Source organism: Brienomyrus brachyistius, chromosome 1 (genome assembly GCF_023856365.1).
Source record: "Brienomyrus brachyistius isolate T26 chromosome 1, BBRACH_0.4, whole genome shotgun sequence".
Lineage (NCBI taxonomy): Eukaryota > Metazoa > Chordata > Actinopteri > Osteoglossiformes > Mormyridae > Brienomyrus > Brienomyrus brachyistius.
In genome coordinates this window covers 11,047,922-11,075,156 of record NC_064533.1, presented here as the reverse complement: position 1 = coordinate 11,075,156, position 27,235 = coordinate 11,047,922, and the positions used below count along the sequence as shown (strand labels likewise).

The window sequence follows — 27,235 nt, the reverse complement described above, 5'->3', positions numbered from 1 at the left end:
ACACTGCGGTTTCAGACTGTTGACCCTGCAGAATGAGCATGTCTCATTCATCCCTGCCCCCTGTGGCCCACTGAGCGCCATCTACAGCTACAAGACCAGCAGCGCTTACCTGCTCTTTGCTACTGCCGCCGACATCAGCTTCCCCCGTGAGCGGCGGGGTCGTCTGTGTACCTCGGGTTGCGCCGCTCATCCCGGCAAAGGTTTCGGCGAAGCCACACAGGCTTCCACTGTCCACGTGGACGGCGCTCTTAAGCCCCGCCTCTGAAGGCTGGTCCCCTACCATGGAAACAGAGGGACACCAAGGTGAAGAGTTACGCTACAGGCAGGTTTTAAGGATGTTTTTGGGCGCACAGACGCACTGGGCTGACCTCCGATGGAGAAGGAGCCGTCGTCTCTCCGGTGCATCAGCAGGTTATCGATGTGCAGCACGACGGGCTTGGATTCGGCGTCAGAGACACCATCGCGGGGACTGTCGTCCTGTTCGGACAAAGGGGCCAATCAGAGAGATAAAAAAATGCTCCCGCCTGATGAGGTGCCAGAGAAGCTCCACAATGAGGAGGTGCCAGAGAAGCTCCACAATGAGGAGGTGCCAGAGAAGCTCCACAATGCCTCAGCTTCCTATCCTTCCAGACCCGGGGTCCTGTCCAGGTGTGTCCTTCATCAGATCCACAAGACGTGTTCCCCACCGAGTTAAAACGCAGCCAGAACATCTCCAGATGGCCCCCCCAGCCATGCTGCGTCTCCCCCTCCATCCCCCTCACCTGCAGGTTGACTCGCGCGTTGGAGACGCTGATCCGCATCGGCAGGACCTGACCGGTGGAGTTATCGTCCTCCAGGAAGCGGGCCAGGCTGCGCAGGGAGGACGTGAGGAAGTCGGCACTCAGGTCCTGCAGGCGGGCCTGCAGGAAACCACTGCGCGCAGCCAGCGGGGAGTGTGTCGCTGCGCTCCGGCCGCTCTCCAGCTTCACCTGCACCTCTGGCCGTGGCTTCCTGGCCACCGGGGTCACCGTCGACCCCGCCCCTGGCACCAGAGCGACGCCAGTCAGTGACCCTCTCTCCTCATTCATACTTACCCCAGGCCTGTTGGATAAAGGGCTGCCTGATTTGGATCAGCTGAACCATTAGTCCGGACGTCGGCTGTTGATGTTTACGAAGGCCTGACTACTGGCTGGGCAAGGACACACACACACACACACACACACACACACACACACACACAGACACACACACACAGACACACACACACTCTCACTCACTCACTCACTCACTCATTCAAAGACGACGACAGTTGCGGACCAGATGTATCCCATCGAGTCAAAAGGGGGATTATTAGTCCCCTTAGTAAAAATTGAATTTTACTGCTATCTGTGTGTGTTCACAAGACAGGATACAAACGCTGCCAATACGAATTTGCAAAGCAGGCAGAGTAATTTAAATACAATCAGCCCCGGTGCAAGGAAGGGAGAGATGGGGGATAATGTGGCTGTGTTCAGGCATGCCCAGCGTCTCTCAACTGGTGGGGCACGAGGGCATTTTTTGTCACCACTACACAACCTGGTCGACAACTTTCACCAGAAATTTGGTTTGAGGCTAGAACAGCAGAATATCACATCACGGTTATATGGGGCACGTACAACAATCACCATGGTTTTAGATGACGGGTGTCAACACCTGTCCAAATGCTGGCTTTTTCGGTACTCTGTGGATGTTTACTTATGGCCACTATTTGGAAAACAAATTAGTACTCCTAAAATATTAATGAGAGGCGTAATGAAAAGCCTAAATTTTAGTAATCTGTATAAATTTAATCCCCGCGACCCAGTAGGATAAGCGGTTTGGAAAATGGATGGATGGATAAATTTAATCCTTATGTTTAGGACTTTAAGCTGCAAGAAGTACCACCACAGCGCCAACATCTTTCTCTGGTTTATGCGCGGAATCTCCTCTTTCGGAAGATGTGACTGCTGGGCTGTTTCTTTCTTCACCGCCACTTCAGTGCTTATCGCTCCTGTGGTTTACCAGAACGGTATTACGTGGCGTGCTCCGCTAACTAAATAAAGATATGCCGAATTTATACAGATTACTAACTTACGGGAGTCACAATATTCACAATAACCTCTCATCAATATTTTCTGGTATGGTACTAATTTGCTGACCAAACAGTGGCCACATGTAGGCGTCCGTAGATTACTGAGAAGCCGACGTCCGGACAAATGCTTCTGTTATCTAAAGCCTTGGTGATTATCGCACTTGTGAAATCACGCTGCCATAGCGGAGACTTACTGACCAAGAACTACTATGGCTTATAAGGCTAAACCAGACTACCATATAGACTACCAACCCAATGCTCTAAATGGTGTGAGACTGACCTGGTATCAGCAGCCAGGCCAGACGAATACCTCTTCGTGACCCCCCCACCCCCCTCCCATGAGCATCGTGAGTACTGTCACAAATCAGATATCTTACCCAGGCTCCGGTTGCTGAGGTACTGGCGCACGCTGACGTTGCCCACCTGGACGGGCAGCACCTGGCCCAGCTCCAGCGACACGGTTGTGCTCTCCCCTTGCACATCCAGGGCGCCACACAGAGACTGCAGCTTCAGCACCAGCACTGACACCTGCAGGGACCCGGGGGGGGGGGGGGGCGAAGGGGGTACCCAATTACCACAGGGGGTACCTCGACGGACAACATGACTGGGATGCAGACCCGTATGGTGAACGGCCGTGCGATTACATGCTTGAACAAAGGGCCGGCGTGAAGCACAAGCAAGCTGAGCAGCAGCTTATGGCCCAGTGACCAGCAGAACCACACCTGATCAGCTTCTCAGAATGGGCCGGATGACGAATAATTAGGTAACCCAAATTTTGCTTAGGGTCCAAAAAGGGTCCCGCCAACACTGTTTCAGCAAGACGACTAATTTTAAGTTCTGGGAGACGAACGCTGGCGGATAATCAAGACGCCATCGTTATTAAGGAAGCAGCTTCAGGATATGAAGGTACGGGATTAAAAGTGAGGCTGCAGCGAGCAGGAAAACGCCAGGCGGGGTCCGGAGGCTGGCTGTTACCAGGTCCCTGGTGGGGTCGTCGGTGCCCTGCGAGGTCGCGCTGACAGCGTCTGGCGATACAGCCACGTCATGGCTGAGGGCCTCGTTGGCGCTCTCCGCCCCGCTCTGGTCGCTCAGCGTGTCCTTGAAGCCAGATATGGACGTGTCGTCCCCGGCGCCTTCTGGAGAAGCAGACAGACGGGCAGACGGGGAGTGAGACGCCGCGTCACCTCCGGCCGGCAAAGCCAGACACAGGCCGGATCCACAGGGACGCAGGAAAACCAGCAAGGCGGGTGTGGACCTTGCTGTTCCGAAACTCATTTTTAATATCAAACGACGTAGTACGACGCCGGGTCCAAAATACAGCCCACGGGAATCTCACCTCAGCAACATTTTGTTAATATATCATGAGTACTATTTTTAGCACACTTTTGGCTAAACCAGGCCATCCCTGCTGTCCCACCCGCCCACAGCTGGGGGGATCAAATCCTGCCTCCACTCCACAGTGTGTGTGAAGGTCTCCCAGTGTCGTACGCGACCAGGAGACGGACGGATGAATTCCGATAAAACAGCAATTTTGTTTGAATCGCGCATTTTTTTTCCCCTCCTCAGATACCAAAAACATGACTAATCGGGAATCTTCTGGGATATGGCAGCTGTGGGTGGTATATAGTTCAGTGAGTTCGGACACTCGGCTTACGATCAGAAGGTCGGCAAATCAAATCACAGGGTCGGCAGAGTGATGTTACCATCGGGTCTCTGACCGAGGCCCTTAACACACAGTTGCTCTGGGGTCTGTATGACCCTCCTCTCTCAAAATGTCTCTTTGGGTAAAAGTGTCTGCTATGTAACTGTAGTACATTTAAAAGTAACTTTATTATTATATTAGTATATAAAGATAATGGCTGATAAACACGAGGGCTGAATGATCACGGTGTCCTTCAAAACTGAAGCCACGTCACCAGGTTCTCTGACACCTTGCCTGCTCCGGATTCCAGCCCCTGTGACTCAGGCGTCGTGATCTCCCAGCGTACTGACATAGCTTTACTGCCACCCAGTGGCCACCTTGGTCAATCTCACACACGCGGCAAGCTCGTGCCGAAGTACACAGGAAACAGTCAGCTCATACACGATGACCTGAGCATGCTCCCGTGCATTCACGGATGCCCGTGGGTGTAACCGAGAGACAGCCTGGGCAGGGGAACCAGGATACCTCGGTCCAAAAGGCTGTAGGAGTCGCTGTCCTCCAGGCCCTGCTCCTCCAGCAGGTAGCTGTCGATGGAGACGTTGTCCAAGGAGTGCAGCGAGGGGCTCTTCTTCATGTTCTTGTAGGAGACGGAGAAGCTGGACTGGGATCGGTCCCGGATGAGCCGCCCACTGCGGGCGCCACAGAGACCAGGAGAGGAGTTATCACACGACACACGACAACAAAGCACACGACAAACAAAACAACAAGAGGGGCACGAGGACGATGTCAGCTCTTAAAACATGTGTGTGCAGGGCACAAGTCACTGGCTGTGTTCAACCCACCTCTGCATGGCTGACCGAGTACATATGTATCTATGTGTATGAGCGTGCACAGGTTAAGCGTGAGCACAAGCACAGTCATTCCCAAACTGTACAAACCTATGACACGACTTACCAAAAATCACCACCAATGACCATGCTAAAAATATATATTACTACAGACTAACCAGAGATTTCCACAAACTAGCAGCACTGGGGACCACAGATGATCACAGATGACCAGGGCAAGCCTGGCTAAGGGGTGCTTACATGTTGGACATGGAATAGAGAGACGTGGACCTGGGGTTTGCGCAGCTCAGCATGTCAGACACCACTGACAAGCTTCCTTTCCTTTGAAGAGGGTTAGGGTTAGGGTTAGAAGCGCGCGCACACACACACACACACACACACACACACACACACACACACACACACACAAACAGACCCTAGTTTTCATGCTATTAGGATTTCTGAGGGGTTTCGATTGTGGGGTTCTGAAGAGACGAGCGCGAGAGACTTCCTGTGACCAAAAGGCACCCATACGGCCTAGCACATGAGGGGACGTTTTAGATTGAGTGAAAGCACACTCAGTCAAGAACACAAAATCAAAGGAGGCTGTGGTTGCAAAACTCCAAAGGCGATGGGAGCAGCCAAGCTGACCAGGGTAGCACGGTGACACCATAAGTAAAATAACATGTAGCAACCATTCAGAGTGTTGTACAAGGGAGCATCGCGACTGGGAGCCAGACGGCTTTACCTGGACATGGACTGGGGCAGCCGGGCTCCCGGGGGCCGGTCTCTGCTCTCTGTCCCCTCCCTCGGGGCGGGTTGCTCGGCTCTGGGGAGCTGCTCCGCGTCGGGAGCCATGTCCTCCGAGGCCGGGGGCTCCGGCAGGCCATCTGAGTCCCGCTTCTCGCCTGATCCAGCAGCCTCAATCCCTCCCTCACCATCAGGGGGCACCTTCAGGGGCTGGAGGGGAGAGGAGCCCTGCGGGGGTTTCTCGCCCTCGCTCGGCCCGCAGCACAGCAGTTCGTCAGCAGAGGGCGGTGGCGGAGGCTCTTCCGCACCCGTGGCACAGGAGCCCTTCACGTCAGAGGGGGACAGGTCAGACCCCAGGGGGCTGGCGTTGTCTGAAGGGGCCCTGTCAGAGGAGGATGGGACGGGCTGCATCAGCAGGGCCACCTCGGCGCTCTGCAGCAGCAAGCCCATGCAGACCTCAAGTGGCTTGGCGCGGTCGCAGTCCTGCCGGTCGGGGCACCGGGTGTCCACCAGCTTGCGGTCCTGCTGCAACGTCTGCTGCAGCGACTTGAAAGAGCGCTGGAGGCAGAGCAAGGAGACATACTGAGGGTGGCTCAGCTGGGCACTGAGGTGCTTCTGCACATGCACTAGCACATGGACATCGGCGTCAGCTGGCGACGAGGAAGAGGAGGAGGAGGAGGAGGAGGAGGAGGGTGGTGAAGGGCCAGGCGGGATGCCATTGGCACCATAATATTCCTTCAGCAGCCTCTTGCGGTGCATGCGGTCAGCCATTTCCACGGACTCACTGCGCGCAAGACCCTTAGGAGGCCCAGGGGCCAACGCTGCCTGCTGCTGCAGCTCCTTGTAGCGGGCGAAACGGGCAGGGTAGCAAACCCAGAGGGCCAGCGGGAAGGAATCGACAAATGGCACGGGTCTGCCGCGCCCACCATCGCGGCCCTCGAAGTCGGCCCAGAACTGGGCAAATCTCAGGGCCCAGAGGTCAGCGGCGGCAGGCGCCTTGAGGGCGTCGCTGGTTAACGATGGCGGGGCCAGGCCCCGGTAGACATCGTGTAGCCACGTGTCGCGCTCGTGCGCGTGCCGCAAGAAGGCGGGATGCAGCACGGAGAAGGCATTGGCCGGGTGGGGGAAGGAGGTGTGGCCACGGCCAAAGAACCCCTCCCCCTGGAAGTCCTGCAGCAGTGACTCGAGGCAGGAACGGCTGCAGCCGGCAGCGCGGCGCGTGTTCGTCGCCACCATCTCCGACGTCTGGATGGACACAGAGCCCGGCATCTCTGCAGAGCCCGATGTGTCCTTCTCTATGGGGACCACCAGCTACAGACATGCGGAGACACGTAAATTCAGGAGCACTGCTGGGCAACGACAATGTATTGTGACCCGTTTCAAACTGTATCCACGATAAGATTATCGTGAGAATTGTATTTCAGCATAACATTTAATTAATTCCCATTTAGCACTTTTCCACTGTCCAAAATGACATAAAAGTGAAGCAAATACCAAATTACAAACAAGCATTCTGCTGGGGAGGCGACTAGGCATTAGGCTGAGCTTAAAAATAAAGTGTTATTTAATGCCAATATCCATCCATCCATTTTCCAAACCGCTTATCCTATTGGGTCGCGGGGGGTCCGGAGCCTATCCCGGAAGCAATGGGCACGAGGCAGGGAACAACCCAGGATGGGGGGCCAGCCCATCGCAGGGCACACTCACACACCATTCACTCATGCATGCACACCTACAGGCAATTTAGTAACTTCAATTAGCCTCAGCATGTCTTTGGACTGTGGGGGGAAACCGGAGTACCCGGAGGAAACCCCACAACGACATGGGGAGAACATGCAAAATCCACACACAAGTGACCCAGGCGGAGACTCGAACCCGGGTCCCAGAGGTGTGAGGCAACAGTGCTAACCACTGCACCACCATGCCGCCCCAATCCTAATGTCAATATATTAATAATATTATAATGACTAAAAGAAACCAAAATTTTAGTGCCTCACTCTCACATTCATTCATCTCAGTTCTGTTGTATCTCAGTAGATCTGTTATTGACTAAGAAGATGCCCAGAATTCGTTGCATTTGTTGCATGCAAAGTTACTGAAGGTAAGAGATAAATAATAGATAAAAAGATAAATGTTCAATTGTACTCAAAACTTCTGAAACTTTAGAACAAAATAAATAAAAAGCACTTCAGTAATAATAACTCAGTTTCTTTTGAATTTCACATACCTCAATAATTAAGTTTATTATAATTACAGATTGTTTCATTTAAGGATAGAATTGCTGGTTAAATGATTAATTAACATTCCATGCATTCCAATTTGGTGGGGCGGCCCACAGATTCCCACCTTCAGCATGAGTCCGTCCACCTTGACGTCCACGTGCTCGTCGGGCTTCTGCGAATCGTCCAGCTTGTAGAGCTGCACGAACTGCTCCAAGCTCTGCTGCAGGTCCAGTGCAAACTGGTTTAGCCAGACCAGGCTGCGTGTGTCCAGAACCAGCTGCAGGGCATTCAGCTGTGCATACAGGTTGGGGCATGGAACTGGGGGGGCGGGGAGGGGTGTCATTGTCACACTAATACTCGCGTTCCATTTTTCCTGTAATAGCCAGCATAGGAGCATCTTAAAGGGACTTTACTTGATCGAACATGAGCTTTACTTGAACAAAAATGTTCTGAGGCCAAAAGGAAAAATGATGAGGTAACCAATCATATTGTAGAGGAGGTGGGATCAAGATATCGGATTGGTCGGTCCTGCCTCCTCTAGCTAGTTTAACCCATACCTCTTTTTATCCCACTCTACAATCTGATTGGTTCTCTCTCTAAACCAATCATTTCCCTTACATTTTTATGTAAGTAGAAGTCCCATGAGCATCTGTCTTACTGGGATAATCTTTGCCATCGGGGAAGTAGTACTCTGTGAACTCCACGTGGATGGCGGGCATCTCCTGGGGCAGGTAGAGGGACTTCTTGTTGCAGGAGATCATGGTCTTGGGGCTGGATCGGCGCTGCTCAGCTGTGGAAACCTGAAGCCAGCGGTGTGCACTCAGCTGGGAGAACTGCCCCGCTGGGCAAAGTCCAGCTGTGTGTGTGTGTGTGTGTGTGTGTGTGAGATCATGTACACGTGTACCTGGTAGATGCTGAAGTCAGCCATCCTAAGCACAACGGAGCTGGACATGAGCATTGCCCTGGGCGTCTGTGCCGGGGGGGTGAATGAACTTGTGGATGTAGTAGAGATCTTCCCTGCAGGACAGTCAACACAGGGTTAGCATCTCAGAGCGCCCCCCTCAGGCGATCAGCGGCACAGCACCTGATGCTCCTACCAGACAGGGTATTAACAGACAATACTGTCCTGGCCCCCACCCTTAAGCAACCCACAGGCCTCAGGTCCACAGACGGCCGGGAAACTTGGCAGGATTTTCACCGCACCCTAGCCCCCATCAACGAGAACGGCATCTGCGGGGGCAAACGCATACCGTGCTGAGGGGAACTGAGGGGGGGGGAGCCCACACTCTGCTGGTCCTTCACAGCGTTCTTCAGCATCTCCGCATTGGCCTTGAAATCGTCCAGTAGGCCCTGCGCCCAGCTCTCCCGTGCCTTGGTCGCTTCGCCGTAGTGCATCCAGTGCTGGCATGTCTCTCCTGGGGAGGTCGTGGGAGGGGGGCACGGACCAGAATTCCATGTTATAAACGCAGCACCTCACTTAAAAGCGACCTCACCCCGTAACATTCTGCATCATTCTGTGCGCTTCCTGAACACCCAGTGACATCCCCAGCCCAAAGCACATTGCCCTCATCCCATAAGCAGTGCGGAAAGGAGGAAGAGGAGGAGGAGGAGGAGGTCAACCTGCTGCTGTGAGGAGCTTCAGCCGGGCCCTGGTGTTCTCCCCGGGGTTGGAGTCTGAGTCAGAGTCTGACATGACACGGAGCATAAGGCCCGGGGCCGTCACGGGGGCGAAAACACGGACAGAAACGCGACCCGATCGAGAAAGAGGAGAGTCACCGCAGGTCAAATGACTGCAGTGTCCCATCGCCATGGCAACACTGGGACATTTACCTGCTCTGTGAAAGGGGTAGTAATCGACGGTGATGAGACTGAAGGACAACTGCATGGCTCCACCTGCGATGCGTTTATCAATCACTGCAGAGGCAAAGAGGCAGCATCCATAGTGCATTGTGGGGAAAAAAAAACAACTATAGCCGGAAATTTATGCAAGTAGCGAAGAGGAGACCTTGCTACCTCGGTCCTTAACGTGGACATCGTCGCAGATGTGCAGGTCCAGGTGGGTGATCTGCAGGTGGTGGGACGTCTCACGCACATCGTAGGAGTTGAAGAGCTTGGCCATGGTGGCGTTCTGGTCGGCCGCCGCTGTCGACTGCTGCGTCCGCATCTGCTGCGACGAGGTGACAGAAGCTGCGCCCTTGGAGGACAAAGGAAGTGAGCCTAGTCATTTCTGCATGGCGAATACATGAACGATGACATCGCTTGACCCTGGAGAGCGGGGTGGGGAGATTCCCGGAGGAGCAATAACGTTATGGAGAGCATGGGGCGGGGGAGGGGGGTGGTCCAGCAACACAGCTGCTGCTAAGTGATGATCAGTTCATGATGAGTCATATTGACTGTCGTGTCAGCAGCAAGTCTACATTCATGGCGAGAGTTTGGGGAATCAAAACGGGTTGAATAATTAAACTGGTAAAAACGGCACCGGCAGCCGTGCCACGGCAAGGGCCCCCACCTGTGAGGAGTCCGAAGCTGTGCTCTTCCTCTGCTGCGCCGACTTCTCCATGGCCTCACTGAGGGACTTGGCGTACTGGACCATGGCCTTGAGCTGTGAGTCCGTCAGAACCCACAGCAGGTCGTCCAAGATGAGGATCAGCTTGGAGGCCACGACGTTGCAGTCCTTCATCTAGTAAAATAATAATAATATATATATATATATATATATATATATATATAAAATCATCGATATTTTATTGATCCCCGTAGGGAAATTGTGTTTATGCCTCCCTCAGCGTGCTCTTTTTTTTCATAGAGTAAGTTGTCTGCGAAGGGCTGCCACCCGTAGCGGCGCCCAGGGAGCTGGGGGTTAAGGGCCTTGCTCAAGGACCCGCAGGCTGAGGCTGGGTTCGAACCTGCGACCTTCTGATTACAGGCACACAGGCTTAACCCACTGAGCCACATCCTGCCCCCAAATATATATACATATTTGGGGGCAGGATGTGGCTCAGTGGGTTAAGCCTGTGTGCCTGTAATCAGAAGGTCGCAGGTTCGAACCCAGCCTCATATATATATATATATTTGGGGGCAGGATGTGGCTCAGTGGGTTAAGCCTGTGTGCCTGTAATCAGAAGGTCGCAGGTTCGAACCCAGCCTCATATATATATATTTGGGGGCAGGATGTGGCTCAGTGGGTTAAGCCTGTGTGCCTGTAATCAGAAGGTCGCAGGTTCGAACCCAGCCTCAGCCTGCGGGTCCTTATATATATATATCTCACTCAATGAAAGCAGTCAGTCCTCAAGAGCAGTCTTAGATGAACCAATGAAGTCAATCAGCCATCCATTTGTAATGTCAGCCCAGAGATACATAGGGCATTTTTGAACAATTTTGCAGGGCAATGTTGCCGAATAATGTTGCCTGGGTACTTTCCTACTGATACTGGGCAACAAATTTCTATTTGGAAAAACTCTGATCAGCAGTGGTCAGCACTGCAGTCGCCCTCTGTATCGTCACCTTACGTCAACATGCAGAACCACACAAAGGTCTGGATGACTTCTTCATAAACAGTGGACAAACAAACCATCCATTTACCCATTTCTAACAGAGGAAAGGGGGAGCAGGCATACAGTGCAAGACAAGTGGGGAACAGATGGGTGACCATAATGAAGCTCTGGGTCATTTATGAAAACAAGCAAGACGTTCCAAAGATGCTTGTCGCTCTCTGGCTGTAGACTGAGCGCATCCCCACCCGCATCCTTCTCAGGGTGTCAGAGTGGGGGTGCGGGCAGGTGCATGCGTGCGGCTGTACACACCCGTCTCTTCAACGTAACTCGGATCTTGGACTGGTTGGTGATGAGCCTGATGGGGGCGCTCAGCACCTCTACATCGCCGCTCTGGATGGCGTCGGCCTCGATGCGGATCATCTGCCAGCTGATCTCTTTGAAGGTCAGGATCTGTGGGGTGGACAGGAGGCAGAAGTCGTCAGCTGAAGCAGATGGGCAGATCCTCGCTGTACAGGCATGTTTTTTTTCCAGCCACCATGGTTTTCTGCTTTGAGGAAGATGTATGGTACCTGCTGACAGAACTCAAGCCACAATGGGGCGCCCTGATTTGCTGATAGCCCTGTTGCTCATGATTATGGCAGGCCTCCCCACCACAAGGTGGCAATGTTGCAAAAATGACCAGTCCCACATGCGGTCCCCATGCAGTCATTCGGACGGAAAAGACCAGGCATGCTGACCTCGCCACGCTGTGGGTCCTGGATGCGGGTGAACCTCAGGTCGCTGGCCACCCAGCTGGTGTTCACGCTGTAGACCTGCAGCTGCGACAGCTCGAAGGAGGCATTGAAAGCCTTGGCGCTGATGCGGATCACGATGGAGTTGATGGACAGAGAAATGCCTTCCACCACCTTTTCGGCAAAGCCATATTCACTGAAGAGGGACAGATACATACACACTCAGGACAGTCATTCTAGGTCATTCCTGGACGTAAACAGGTAGGACCAAACACAGACATCCATTCACTCGGTGACAACATATATTAGATAGTCCACATTTTTGTTCCCTCACAGGTCCCAGCTCCAAGAAAAATGAATCTCTAAGCTTCAGGCACAGAGAATGCACTGTGCCTAATGGCCACCCCAACACGACTCCCCCCAGCAACCTGCAAGGTTCCTGAATATTTCTGGACCAGCTGAGTATGACTCTAACCCCCGCCAGGTGTACAGTGTCCAGCTAAACAATGTCAAATGGTATACAAGCCGAGAAGACTGACATTTCACAACAGACTCATTTACAGAAAGTTCAACAGGTTTCCTGACCTCTGACCCGATGCTGTTGCTATGGGCGACGGCCCATTGGGCGGCCGGGGCTCATCACATGTGCTCATCTCCATGACTACTTTGTCGAGTGACTGCGCGAGAGAAAAACAGAAGGAAAAAAATTAAAGGTATAATCCCTGCGACTAGACAAACGTAAGTTCCTCTTTTGTGTCAATCCCTGGATGTGAGGCTTTGAGGGAGAATGCTTACCAAGGAGATGGGATGGGTCTTCAGCTTGGTCCACGGGATCTAGAAAACAATAAAGTATTTGAGTCACAATGCCCTCAAGATTCACTGTGAGAGAAGAGGGCCGACCGTGGGGTCTACAGGCATGGCGCGTCACGACCACAGCAGGGAAAGACCGACCTCAGTGTGACGCGACACTCTCACAATGGGTTTCTGTGCCATTCAAGGCCGCCACGGACCACCATTACACAGGTGATCTTCCGCCAGCATACAGTTTCCATTTTTTCACGAACAGACACAGGCTGTGTCAGTGTGACCCTTGTCTTGAAGGGATAAGGGGGAGAGGAAAAAACCCCACAGTAAATTTTTGGATTCGTCATAATGGGAACCACACATCTCTGGTCTGGGTTACCAGGGCAAAGCGAGACAGACCACAGTTACGCTCAAACCGCTGGGGAAGAGCTAGAGACAGTTCTGAGTGCAGCTTAGAGACTTCCCCAGGAAGGGGGACTTCAAAATAGATCTAAAGGCCTTAAAATAAATAAATCCTTCAAGATGCCATGCCAGATTACCCAGCCATGCACACTGATTATTTGGGTATGTTGTAAGGATATCTTGTATCTTGTAAACTACGGCAAAATAAATAATGCCTGAAAATGAAATAAAGGCTTCTTGCTTCCCGGGGGGAAGCAAGAAGCAAGAAGGGATCTGTTTTTATTGAATGATGTTCTTTGACGCCACTGAAGGTATAAGAAATAGATTATAGCTGATTATATTTTGTTATCACAGTTCAGCCCTCTTGCTATTTTATAAAAGGCCGATCGCCTGGAAAGCCAGTGGAATCCATTAAAAACCATCATCAGGAAGAAAAATTGCTGTGAAAGTCAAGATGTGAGTGTTCTGCGGTTTATTTGACGAATTCGCGCAGATTACATTCATGACCTTCCTGTGTCCTCCCACATACAAACACCTTCAACTGCAAAACTAGGGCAACAGTTTCCTGTGCATGTTTCAGCTTAAAGCAGACAATGAAAACCCCCCCCCCCCCCCGAACCTTCCTACAAAGATATGCTAACTACAAATAGAACATCAAAGATTCCGCTTCATCACATTTGAACCCGCCGTGACAAATTAGCAATGGCTGTTCCTACAAGAGTTCCGTGCCTCAACACTACGTACGTGGCAGAATTACATGATTGAGGATGATGAGAAAAGACGCCAGGTTAAGGATGAAGATTTATGGGGGGGGGGGGGAGTGGGCGTGGCTTACCCGTATGGCGGCCTTGTTGCAGCACACCTTGTTGATGGCCAGCCAGGTGGGCAGGTCCAGCATGTTCTGCAGCACCTCCTCATCCAACTCCAGGTTGGTCAGCTGGCCTTCCCCTTTCAGAGTGCTCAGATTGATCTTGTCCGGAGAAAGGTTCTTAGCAAACCTGCAGCAGCCGGAAAAAAAGGCCCAGATACCGTGGTTAACATTCTCTTGTCAAACAAACAGTCCTTCTGCTGGAAATCTAACCAGAAACCAGGTCACATGGCCAACTAGGTATGAGCCTCACCAGACGTAATGTGTCCAGCCAAATCATATGAAATCAAGAGACACGAGTAGAGTGCACTGACATTTCACGCCACACTCATTCACAAAAAGGTTAAACCGTATGGAGGTCAGAGGTACAGGACAGACGACACCCCAGCAAACTGTAAAGGCATTCTGGTGGACAAAGAAAAAGATGACTGCATGCAACTCCTGCTGATAAGGGAACAGGAAATGGACACTGACGCAGACCGTTAATAATAAAGTACGGCAAACGAACTGGCAGCCAAACGTGCTGGTGACAAAATGAAAGCAATGTAAACAAACATTAATTGTCGCTAATGTGTCGGGTCAATCTTCATCTTCATTACGACGGCAAACAAACACAAATGCAATCTAATTTAAAAAGGAACACACCAAGAAGTACATTTTAATACTCATTGCAAACTCATCACTTAAGCAATCAATCTGTCTGGATGAAGAACGTGAGCCCAAGGAAAATGCCCTGGACCAATGAAGAGGGATTTCCGAAGAATGTCAAAATGCAGGAAGGGCCCACATACACACAAACCAGTAAGCCAAGCAGACAGTACCCTCATCAGTTACAAATACCTGAGACACATGTTCACGAGCAAAGAACCAGACTTAAATGAGGAATGTACCACAAAATGACTAATACGTGAATTTGCAATATGCAAAGGCCAAGTGTCACTACACCTACTGAAACGTTGCTCTGCTGCCTGATGCAAGCTGAGATAAATATCATCTCCACTCCACCCACCAATCATCTACCCAAAGCAGCTAGGCCAGGTGGCATTTTAAAATTGCCCCAAAACATAGATTTTTAAAAATAAATCGGACTGTAGAAATTTTGTGGTCAAAGTGTCTCCTAAGCGTTGTGCAGATCTGATCTGCAGCTACATGAAATGTTTCAGATTATTACCACAAAAGTTACAACATGTCTCTATAGATTCCAGTTTAGCTGTGAAAATTACCAATTAACCAGTCTGCCGACCGTGTACCGCTAGTCTCTGAGGTACCACGGAGAAATGGCTTGGAGTTCAAGAATTTCATTGCTGGTAATTAGGTTGTATGATATCAGCACATGTTGTCATACATTTGCAAAGTCATACACAGGACGATTACATAAGTAACTGGAGCAACAGTTGAATAAAGTTAGAATAAAAATAAAGAATAAAAATTGGAAGTATTCCCACAATTTTGGCCATTAGTGTCTGTATATGTATAGGCAGACACACACACACACACACACACACACACACACACACACACACTTCAGCATAAGGTATTCCTTTATATTTATGGGTGTTGCGGCAGAAGATACCCGCAAATGTGAAAATTTGCAAGTAAAGGGCACATTACTCTTACTCTCCTACACATCAAAGACACCGATGCTGAACCATGGGCATCATTCGGGCCAATCAGTCAAAGATAAAGCCTCGAGTATTAAGCCAAGCCCCGAGTATTTCAGCCCCGAGTATTAAGCCAAGCCCTGAGTATTTCAGCCCCGAGTATTTTAACTCTGATACCTATCTTCATAAAATAAAAAAAAAAGTCAAGCCTGACTAAACTTGAATTAGCCCTGATCTTAGCCAAAGCAAGAAAAGAATATATCGCTCAAATATTTGGGAAATTTCGTGCAAAGGACAAGTCTACTATGAGGGGGGGGGGAATGTAAGAACAGAACTACTTTTAAAATGTTTAGTTATGTCTATATTTTCACTGTATATAACTGCTCTGATCAAAAATGGCACCATGCATAAAAATATCTGATGTATATAGTAATTTTAATTTATTCCGTTGGGAACATGCAAGGAAAAAAAAAATACAGACGTTTTCCATTGCGATGACGTGTTGTGGCTGGTAATGGAGACGGAAACAAAAGGTTTGCTAGTATGAAACATTTTTTTTTGTTTTTCTTTGAGTGTTCTAGGAGCCCGCGAAGGAATAAGCTGGCAGCTGAAAAAACTGAAAACTTTCAGCAATAAACTGAAGTTATGTCACTTTTAATTCCATTTGAATACTCAACCACTTCTTACCATTTAATCATTTCAGGAACTAAGAAAAATGTCAGCCACATCAGCCACGTCAGCTCAGTTTAATGGAACAGTAGTGATCTAATTCATCTCCACAGGAAAACTTTTTTTCCGTGCACCTCATGTTTATCTCCATGGACACGTGCAAATGTATCTGCATGTGTGACAGCGCAGGGGCGACCAGCGTCCAGCACCCCTGGTGCAACTGGGGTTAAGGCTCTTGCTTTGCTGGTCACGAGATTTGAACTGGTGACCTTCTGATCATGGGTAGGTGATCATAAACTGCAGAAACCGATATGGTCCGGGCATCGTTATCTGCAGGCAGCTTAGTCACTGGGAAAAATAAATTCCAACTAAGCAAATGAAGGTTATAGTAACTCATGAGACCCTAACCCCATAAGGGCAGGAGCAGCCTACATCTACTATGAAAGATCCACGTCAAAAAGAAATCAGCAGATCACGGCACTGCCAACGTCAGACTGTGGCCTCACTTCCCAGTGACCAGACTGTCGAGTCGCATGCACTAGCGGGTGCTCCCTTGTAGCGAGTCAGTAAATAATTAATGACCCATTTTAAATGATATTAAGCAGCAGTGGAATTGGGATTCGTGCATTCTCCTCTCTTTTTTGCACGAGCTCTGCATATGATCTCCGAGCCAATCATAATCATCTTCATCCTAGCTCACTTACAGTATGGCACATCTGCGAGAAATTCAACAGTGAGACGGACATGAGAACCGACCCACAGAAGACGCACTGAGCAAGAGATTTGACAGATGACACAACCAGCAGCTTCAGTGAAGAGAATCAGATTATGCTACCGGTGTTCATTTTATATGTAGGTCCATTCCACACAAAATGGTCCTGAATTGAAAAATATAAAATGATTTCTTTTGGGTCAAGAAGTTTTTTTTTTCTGTTAGCCCTGATGCTCAAAGCTTCAGAAAAAATAGAGTATCACTGTCTGCAGCCTCACTGTGCAGCCTCACTGTGCAGCCTCACTGGCTGCTGAAACTGACTAGCTCTATCATGACGGTTAACTTAAAAAAAAGTTATTCTGATAGATGCATGTATAAAAACTCTAAAAAAATTAACATTTTGAAAGTTAAGACTCTGATCTATCAGGAAAATGGAGAAAATTTTTTTTTACAAATGTGGTGTGACACACGTAACACAAATCTCTTATTTTTTCTCACAGAAGACCACAAACCACTCAGTTTGTTCATATCTAGTTTTTAAAGTTAGAATATAGTTACAAACAAAGTTTCAAAGAAGCTGATTCCAAAAGCTTCCATCATTCCTAGTATTACATCATTTGAAAACTGTGACACACGTAACACTACGTTCGTCACAGCAAATTGTTTGGGGTGAAAAAGCTGCAAAAGCTTATTTTTTATGGATTCTTTTCATAATTAGATATAACCTGGGCCACATGACAGATCTGGGATGGTTTACCTAAGCATTTGCCTCACAAATTTGGTGACTTAATGAATTCTGAAACCAAAGTCATACAGAACATTCTCTCCATCTCCAGCACCAATATGACCAATCAGGTCCACGGTGGATCAATCTTCTCTATTATGTATTCAGGTTTGTAATCAATAGCATCCCTTTGACTTGGCCAATACCATTTCCCTTTCCTTGCATTGTGCATTAGCAACACTCTTACATCATCAGCTACAATTTGGATGACCTCCCCAGGGAATTTCAAATCATCATACTTCACAACCACCAAGTCACCAACTTTCAGGTTCACCTTCTTTTGAGCAGTCTCATACACCACTGAATACCACGACTCTGAATCTCTGTCCGTATGAAAAAGTTCACAGAAACCATCAAAACATTTTACCACATGCACTTTGCTAATACCCGGTGCATCTTTGACCGTCCCCCAAGGATGTTCACTCTTAATAAACTCAGAAATATAAGCTTGTGGCACATGAAGTACATTAACTTCTTCCGAACTTTCTTGCGCAACAGTAGCAAAATCAATGGCACTCTGCACAACTCTAGCATTGGCCCCTTTACTCATGACCCTACGTCTGACATTAGACTTGGCAGCTCCCCCAATTCCATCTACAAGACCTTTACCATGACATGGCAAAATATTTCCATTGGACTTGACAGTCATATCTTTCAGATGGAATGGACACCAGTTTAATCATATTTATTCTTAAAATCAGAAGACGGGCCATCTGTATAAATGATCAAATCATCACTCTCTTTAAAATCTATCAGATTTGCTAATTTCAGCATGAAAGTGTAGACGGCATCCTTGCCCTTATCTTGACTATCAGTGACAACCAAGAAAGATTTACATGGTTCTAGGTTGCTGTACAGAGCAGCAGTGTACAAGTTCACACTACTGCGCGAGCAAAAATCTAGGCTCAAAATTAAGTGATTAAGCCTCATGGATCAATCTATGACAACTGGCCTCCAGCAGAAATCACTCCTCCTTAAAAGGGCAAACTTTTAAATGGCTTCTTCATGATCTTCATCACCAACTGCGTGTCTTCTAAACACAACAAATGCCAAACTGAATGGTGTCATTCAACCCAGTGAGGAAGCCATGTGACATGGCCCTCCTCTGAAGCCAGTGATGTGAATTCTTATTAATATGCAAAAAATCACAAAAAACCAGCAGATGTCAGTAAAATATCCATATCTTTATTAAAACTGGACTAAATATGTCAAAAAAAGTGGCAAATTATGTAAGCATTCTTTATGTTTTTCTTCAGAATTTTTTGTGACACACGTAACACTACATTTCACCTATAAAAACTGGTAAAAGGCATGAGTACAGAATTCTCTTTTTTTACTGATTTTTAGACTAAATTTAGACTACAATCAGCAATAAAAGTTGGTGTCTGTAATAACACACTTCACAGAATTTTCACATTTTTCATTGATTTTTTATTTTTGTGTTGCGTCTGAATGTGACGCACGTAACGCTGCTTACATATAAAAAGATTTTATTGATCAAACGGATAACAACTAAACTAGCTATATTTCAAGCTAAAAAGTTTTGGCAAAGACCTTTCCATATCAGAGCAATAGGGAGTCAAAGTCAAATTGAGTCAAAACTGTGACACACGTAACGTGGAATGGCCCTGTACATTCAGGTTGTTCCTGAAAGCCAGGACCTATCGAGGAACACGACACACATGGATCAGTCTTCAAGAAACACAGAGTTCCCCTTTTTATATAACAGCCGACGCAGAGGATGTAGCACTGCCATTTAATACACCTACTAATTGCTTCGGCCTCATTAACATGTCAGAGAGATTCACAGCCTACACACGGACTGGGAAGTTCTGATACCGCCGTCATCCGCGGACGCTTAGTTGTTATGTTAGCAAGGATCATGTGTGTGTATTATAAACGCATAGCTGCATAAGCTTTGCCCTCTACGAACGAAGAAAGCGACACCACTGAAGCGCATGAGTCAGAGGATCGTGTGGAAACTCTGATCGCCTGACAGAAAATGGAAAAAACGCACAGCCAAGCCCTGCGACTGACTGGGAAGTGATAGGATGAGAAAGAAACACAGTGGGAATGAAACTATGAACAGCTGGGATGAGAATCGGGACAGTACTGGGTTTTTGTAACTTTAGCTGCGATACTTTATACGTTGCCTGGCCAAAAAATCTCACCATGTGAATTTAAATCAGCCAGTACTTAAGAGCCAATGACTGGATCATTATGTTATGCAGCAATAAAGTGAAATCAGCTGAGTGCCTGAATCTCCTGAATGGCCTGGTTATCCCATCAGTGGATTTTTCCTTTCCTAACGGCATGGGCATATTCCAGGACGATAATGCCAAGATTCATCGGCCTCGAACTGTCAATCAGTGATTCGGGGAGCATGAGGAATCACTTTCACACACGAATTGGCCAACACAGAGTCGTGACCTCAACCGCAACGAAAGTCGGAGATGTACTGAAGACGACGTTACGGAGTGGTTCAACTCACATATCAACAACACAAGATTTTGATGAGAAACTAATGCGAATCTGGACAAAAAAAATGTTGAGCTGTTGCATAAGCATGTGGGAACAGTGCATTGGTGAACATGCACCATAACCAAAGCTAAAGGCGGTCCAAATAAGTATTACAGCGTGCGGCTTTCTTTTTGGCCAGACAGAATATACAAAGGAACATCATCATATTAGGTCACACTGCTGTGCTTCTAACTGTATAAATATCTGTAGTAAAATATTTTTAGGTGTGTTCACTCCCTATGACTGTTGGACCAGCGCAAGTGAAAGAGGCTCTATAGGCCTTCAGACTTTTATTAGTGTTTTTAGTTTCAGATTAGTCATTAGTGTGACTTGCACTGCTCTAAGCCAGAGGACCTCTGTCTTCGTTTCATCTCTGTCTAGCACTGAGGAGCTTCACCAACCGTCACAACGCACTGTGAAATCCCACCTGAACCCCGAATGAATGAAAGTAGGTTTTCAGCTTCCATCTCAAGCAGCTGCAGATTATTAACTCTGCTTTAGAAATCTCCTATTGACTACGCACACGCACACACGCACACACAGACACACAGACACACACACAGACACACACACAGACACACACACAGACACACAGACAGACACACAGACAGACACACAGACACACACAGACACACACAGACACACAGGAGACAGGGCAGCACTTTCTCTAGGCTGCAAAACGTCACTCCTCCGTGGTGAGGGTGTCACAGCCTCTGGGGGAAAAGGACCTGAAACTACAGTCCCCATTTCCAATCACAGGATGCTAAACGACCCTGCAGAAAACTACCTTTTGCGAATCGCTGACACGTTTTTTTTTTTTTAAATATGACATCTGACAGTTCAAAGCCACAAAGCTTAACGGTTCAGCTACATCGTAACCAAACTCAGGTCGGTCCCGCTCTGCTCGGTCCAAAAGGAGCAATGATCCTCTCAGAGCAGGTACAGCATGGTAAAATATTTATATACTTTTACAGTGAAGTGTTTGTATGTATGTGTGTGTGTGTGTGTGTGTGTGTGTGGGGGGGGGGGGGGGGGGGGGGGGGGGGGGGGGGGTCCATGCTATCAGGTCACTGGAAGCTTAGGTTACCTGCCAGGCCAGCAGCTTCATCATCTGTTGTTAGACTTCAGGCCGGGATGGTGACATCACTTCCCCTACATTCAATCACCAGCGCTAAATGAAGACCAGATTCACAGTCACAGTGAGCTATCGGGCCCTATCCTCCAATCACAGCAGGCCGTCTGTGCCTATTCTCTTAACTCAGCAGAGTGTACCTGATAGAAATAACGAACTAAGGTTTTCTGGCTTATGCTTCACTTGAAAACCCAATCCTGAGGCCATTTAGTGCTTAGGAGACCGAAGGAGAGGGTGGGAACCTAAGCGAGAGACTGCGATGGGAGTTTGGCTCCGGGCGGAACTAGGCAGAACCTATCCTGGGAACAGCAGCTGGTTTTCAGCAGGCGCATGATGCAATGGAACAAGAAAGAACAGACAGGCCTCTACGTTTCAGGGAGAGGCAGGCAAGCCTGAAGACCAGCCTGAAGAACAGGATTTCAGAACCGGCAGGAGAAGTCAAGTATCCCACTCAACGTTAATCAGGCACATCAAGAAACTGTGTTGTTCTGCAAGCAATTTCACATTCTTGTTCTGGAAATTATATTAGTCATTGCCTTACCATACTAATAAGCCTAACAACTTTGTAAAACTACCTAAACGGGGGGGGGGGGGGGGGGGGGATCCCCAATTCATTTTGCCTTGGAGCGGCCCATGCCTTCCAGGACAAAAATAAAACATTAAACAAAAACGTATGTCATTAAATTTAACTGGCCGACTTACCTGGCCTAAAGCTTGACTAACGAATACTCGAGTACACAGTGGACACCCAGGACAGGATTGGGACACTCTACCTTTGAATTCAGGGCAGCTGTTTCTATCCAAACCCAGCAGAATGAAAAGGAAGCAAGGGCTGGCTGTTGTGAGTCTCAGTCATATGGAAAGATGGCAATTTTAACCAGGGAACCAGATGCAAAGCTGGTGGTTAATCTGAAATATGCTTCACCATAGTACTGTTTGATGAGGCTTGTTGATATCGTATTGACTAGGTTAGGGTTACATGCCACACACAAACATCCTCCCCAACCACATCTGGCTCAGGCACAAACAGCTGGCAATATCGGAAACCACCTAAAATAGAGGGAAATGGGGAAGCCCTTCAACTCGATATATCATTTAGGGGCCATACTTTTAGTACGTACGCATTTTGCGTACATGTGCGTATGCTGGGGGGGGGGGGGGTGAATCAATTTGAGAAATTTCAAAATTAAGTGTTTCGTTCACGATACCTGACCTGCTGGACTGTATTCCATTCGTGCATATAACTCAAAACGTCTTTAGTACATCTCCTGATCATCAGCCGGCCGGATAGTCCATGAACATCGAATCAACATGCAAGCAGAATTATAAGCATGTAACACTAACCATTATTATTAATGTCTGTAACAACTGTTCGCCTGACATACATATTCAAATAAATCCAAGTTGGATAGAAAGTTTGACGTTATTTTTATTCTGTTATAAATTACCACTCTCTTACAGCCGCGCCCCATTGCCCCTGAATGCAACGTAACAAATGACAATGGGGGCCGAGTTTAAGGCTTTAAGGCAGGAAGTGCAAACGCCATCAGACAAAACGACCATGATCGGTGCTTCCCCACACCATCTCTAGCTTTTACACGGCCACAGCTCCTGAGTGTGACATGAGTTTTTTTAGGACGATCGGTCTCTGTTTAAACAATATCTCATAAACGATCTACAAAAACAGGTTTGCAAAGGACCACTGACCTCAGAAATATCTGGTTTAAAAGGCACTGTAACAATGGCGACCCATTTTGTTTTATTTGAAAGTGATTTTATTACAGTAAATCTCATGACATTATTCTTTTGTTATCCCTTAAATTAACAGGAACGTTTGTAGCTCCAAAAAGCAGTGCATAAGTCAACTGACGATCGCCCATGCGTACGTACGCGGGGGGGGGGGGGGGGGTCAACTACCCAGCGTATGTGTGCGTACGGGGGGGGAACGGTGTTAAGGTCTGACTGTGCAGGACACAAATACACAGATTTCACTCCTATTTGAAACACAAACATATGTTTATTTACCCAGAAACGGTGTACTGTACAATCAATAGTGCCATTAGTGCAAAAATAAAATCACAAAATCAAAAGTGCATAGACTATAATGCCACCAGGCCTGCTCTCTTTGTTAAATCTTTGTTATAATTTTAATTAATATTTGTAATATTTTTATTTGCTATTGTTCGCTGTTAAATGTTTCATCTGAAATTCTCAAATATGTTCAAAGAAAAAGACCAATAATGGTATCAGAGATTTATGCCCATTATCAAGAAAAAAAAAACATTGAAAACATACTTCTCAAGGGCTATCAGTAGCTGCAAGTGCAACCACTCCATTTTAGCATTTTCAACAGCAAAATAATTACCCCAAAGCTACATATTATTCCATTATAAACCTAAAATTAGCTACATAAATAGTATATTTACACAATTAAATACAAAAGCAGACTATTTACAAAGTAAGAACTGTTTCATTTGTGTGCAGACAAATCGAACTGAAAATCTCACTCCAGCCAGCTGGCTGAAGTTGGCAACCCCAAGTTTTATTTTTAATGAAAAGAAAAATGCACTGATTTCACCTGAAATGGCTCGTCATTCCGTTTGCGTTGTTACTCCGACAAATATAACGCTATAAAGCCGCCCATATCCTACTCTAACAGCGACTGAAGTGATATGTTTGTATGTATTTATATTAAAACAAGACTTTAATTTTATTACCGGTGTGGGATTATCAAAACTAATACTTAAATCCATGAATACTAAAATATATCACATAACAACGATTGCATTAGGGTTTTAAGTTAAGCACTTTATTCAAACATGCACAATTTCCACATTTTATTATATCTCATTTTGAAATGCAGCCCTGCTTTTAAAAAGTTATTTTAAAACTAGTAAATGAGAAAACATTACACATATCAGCAGTCATACATATATGTTCAGCTCTATGTCATGTGACAATAAATATTGTCAAAAAGTTTTTCAGTTGTACTAAATTAATTTGATTTGATAGCCAGGTACTGATTACATGCAATGTTGATACAAGTAACAGGCTACTTAAATATATATCACACTAAATAGTTAGACATTACGATCTTCCGGACCTTTGCTTCAAGAAATATTCTCTAACTGGGGCGGCATGGTGGTGCAGTGGTTAGCACTGTTGCCTCACACCTCTAGGACCCGGGTTCGAGTCTCCGCCTGGGTTACGTGTGTGTGGAGTTTGCATGTTCTCCCCATGTCGTCGTGGGGTTTCCTCCGGGTACTCCGGTTTCCCCCCACAGTCCAAAAACATGCTGAGGACTTGCTAATTGGACTTGCTAAATTGCTCGTAGGTGTGCGTATGTGAGTGAATGGTATGTGAGTGTGCCCAGCGATGGGCTGGCCCCCCGTCCTGGGTTGTTCCCTGCCTCGTGCCCATTGCTTCCGGGATAGGCTCCGGACCCCCCGCAACCCAGTAGGATAAGCGGTTTGGAAAATGGATGGATGGAGTTCTTTACATTTTAGTTGAATACCCATGTATGTGAACTACATTAGATGTGATTGTATCTCGTTTCCAGCAAACATGTTCATCTCATTTGTATTCATTGACGAAAGTGTCAATACACTTCGTCATAGTCTTAGGCCTCGCAAAATCATTATTATTTAGTTATCGTCTTCCGAGGTCAGCTTGTAAAGATGGGACTAGGCATGGTTAGTCGGACCTGGGAACGTTATGCATCTAGCGTGATCGCTAACCGTGCCCAGGCACAGAACACAGACAAGCCGTCGAAAATGCAACTAAAACATTCTCGGGTCCAGAACTTTAAGAGCAGTGTGAGCACAGACCAGCGGGGGAGGGAGGACGGGGGGGCAATCATGCTCGTTTATGTTTATCTCTACAGAAATACAACCTAACTTTATGGTAGAGGACCTGGGATTTAGTTCGTTATGATTGATGATGATTTTTTTATTTGTAGAATGTGCAAATAAGCATCTCTTTGGTTATTCAGACACTTCAACAGATGCGGTGCCTTTGTGTTACAACTGTTCCTAATTGTTTGTTTGCTGCTTTAACAATACATAATTTCAAAAATTCGGTTTTCTCTGCAGTACCGAAACCCGAGTTTGTGAACCCAAACCCGAGGTTTGTACCAAACTACGAATTCTGCGCACCGTTACAGCCATAATCTTCACCGTCATCTCAGCTCTGTGACGCATGGGTCAAGCAGCAGGATGAAATATCATTTCCATTGGTCAATATTAATAAATAAAACACAAATATCTAAGGCATAAAAATGGCATATTAAGGCCTAAAACAGTAACGTCCTGACTGCTTGACTGGCTTTGGGCAAAATAACCTGCTAAATAAACGTAAATGTAAAATGTTAAATCTAAACATAGATATGCATGATAAATGTTGGCATTTTGTAAGAAATCTTGGACGATAACGGTTATTTTAAGGTTGCATCAATTCCGTCCTGACAATCGCCTATAGCTCTCGGTCTAAAATAACAGAAATAGGCGCATCAATAGATTCTGACTCTCATCATTTTAAAGTCCACTGCTGCTCTCTCTTTCCATAACTGTATGCTGCTCTCTTTTCATATACAGACTCCTTTCAAATTTGGTTTTACATAATCCTGTCAATTTTTTGGCTCTAGAGGTGCTGTTTGCGTTTGGGTCAATCACCCTGCGGTTGCAGCCTGTTTTTAATCCTTGTGTAAATAATTTGCTCTTCTTTAGAATGTCAAAATAAATAAGTACACATTAAAGGAGATCAATTAAAGCAGCGTTTCTCAAACTTATTTGTCCTGGGGACCAGTCATGTCAAGCATTGGGGCTGCAGGGCCCTGAATAAAGGACCGCCCCCAACCCACCCCCCCCCCCGCGGATGCGTATCCGCATAGATAGATAGATATTATTCGTATAAATAGATAGTATTACTATTATTATTATTGTTATTATTATTATACCAGACCTGATCTGACTGAATTTTGATTGGTACAGAAGCGAGGCTCCGCGGACCGGCAGGAACCCTCTCACGGACCGGCAGGAACCCTCTCACGGACCGGCACCGGTCCGCGGCCCATAGTTTGAGAAACGTTGAATTAAAGAATGATAACTACCTGCAAAATTGTAGTGGGAATCAGTGTATTCAAATGGAACAAAAGTAGGGAAAATGCCAGGCATTTTATTATCCCATATGTTCGTGCCAGAGCTCTGTGCACATGGCCTGAAATTAACCCTGAACCACACTGACACCCTGGTTTGTTTGACCCGTAGTTTCACTGGGTAAAGTTCACTAATAAAGATACAGGCACACGCACAAATATAGCAGCCAGAGGCAAGTTTATCACCCAGGGCCTGTTCTGCAGAGGAGGAGGCCACAGACTGTCCAACTCGCTGCCCATTAAACGTTAGCCAGTTTCGTACAGGTATTTTGGGCTATATTCAAACGGCCTTCTGAAACACAGGGTAAGATCTGTTGACATGGATCAGACAGAAAGAGTTTTATTGCAACAAAAACGTTTTAAGTTTCTCGAGTGAAGCCAAGCTAATGTTTTGTAGATGTCCCTGAAAACATTATCATTAGCTTCGGTGTTTAGCATGCTTTAATACCGCCTCATGACAGCTACAATGAAACTGAGCAAAAGTGACTTGGAGTCCTTCGCAGGAGGTCCTGCGAGCAGGGGCTCTCACCCTTGCTGAGACCAAGGACCCCTAATGATAGTCAGACCACCAACCATTACACACTATACGCCCTAAGTGTTCCTATGACGTTCTGAGAATTTGCTGCCAGTTTATGAATGTGATCCAAGGCACACTCAGTTCATCAAATCAACAAGCATCATGAGGGACGTCCATCCGCGGCCCAAACATTAATAGGAAGCTGTTCAGTCCATCAGATTTTCCCCCTGGCGTCATGTATCAATAAATAATTCAGGCCCAGTGAAGACAATGGGAATACACCAGGCTTTCCAAGTAGGGTCATCCTCCCCCTTGGATA

General features: G+C 47.3%; 1 protein-coding gene across 3 annotated transcripts in view; it reads right to left on the bottom strand.

Moving 5' to 3' along the window:
- The window catches only part of uhrf1bp1l (UHRF1 binding protein 1-like), a 30,350-nt gene that overhangs the window by 2,130 nt on the left and 985 nt on the right, over positions 1–27,235 (bottom strand). The window contains exons 2-21 of one of the 3 annotated variants that reach the window (XM_049005932.1): positions 13,797–13,959; positions 12,551–12,589; positions 12,341–12,432; positions 11,762–11,951; positions 11,334–11,474; positions 10,040–10,210; positions 9,544–9,724; positions 9,361–9,444; positions 9,151–9,216; positions 8,781–8,945; positions 8,435–8,547; positions 8,189–8,330; positions 7,655–7,848; positions 5,307–6,619; positions 4,257–4,420; positions 3,065–3,225; positions 2,467–2,617; positions 762–1,021; positions 369–477; positions 110–276 (exon numbers count right to left, since the gene is read on the bottom strand). In XM_049005932.1, the coding sequence (XP_048861889.1) occupies positions 110–276; positions 369–477; positions 762–1,021; positions 2,467–2,617; positions 3,065–3,225; positions 4,257–4,420; positions 5,307–6,619; positions 7,655–7,848; positions 8,189–8,330; positions 8,435–8,547; positions 8,781–8,945; positions 9,151–9,216; positions 9,361–9,444; positions 9,544–9,724; positions 10,040–10,210; positions 11,334–11,474; positions 11,762–11,951; positions 12,341–12,432; positions 12,551–12,589; positions 13,797–13,959 (4,066 nt within the window). Of the gene's footprint in view, positions 1–109; positions 277–368; positions 478–761; positions 1,022–2,466; positions 2,618–3,064; positions 3,226–4,256; positions 4,421–5,306; positions 6,620–7,654; positions 7,849–8,188; positions 8,331–8,434; positions 8,548–8,780; positions 8,946–9,150; positions 9,445–9,543; positions 9,725–10,039; positions 10,211–11,333; positions 11,475–11,761; positions 11,952–12,340; positions 12,433–12,550; positions 12,590–13,796; positions 13,960–27,235 lie in introns of all 3 variants that reach the window. The other 2 variants (XM_049005931.1, XM_049005933.1) reach the window with 2 other exon arrangements.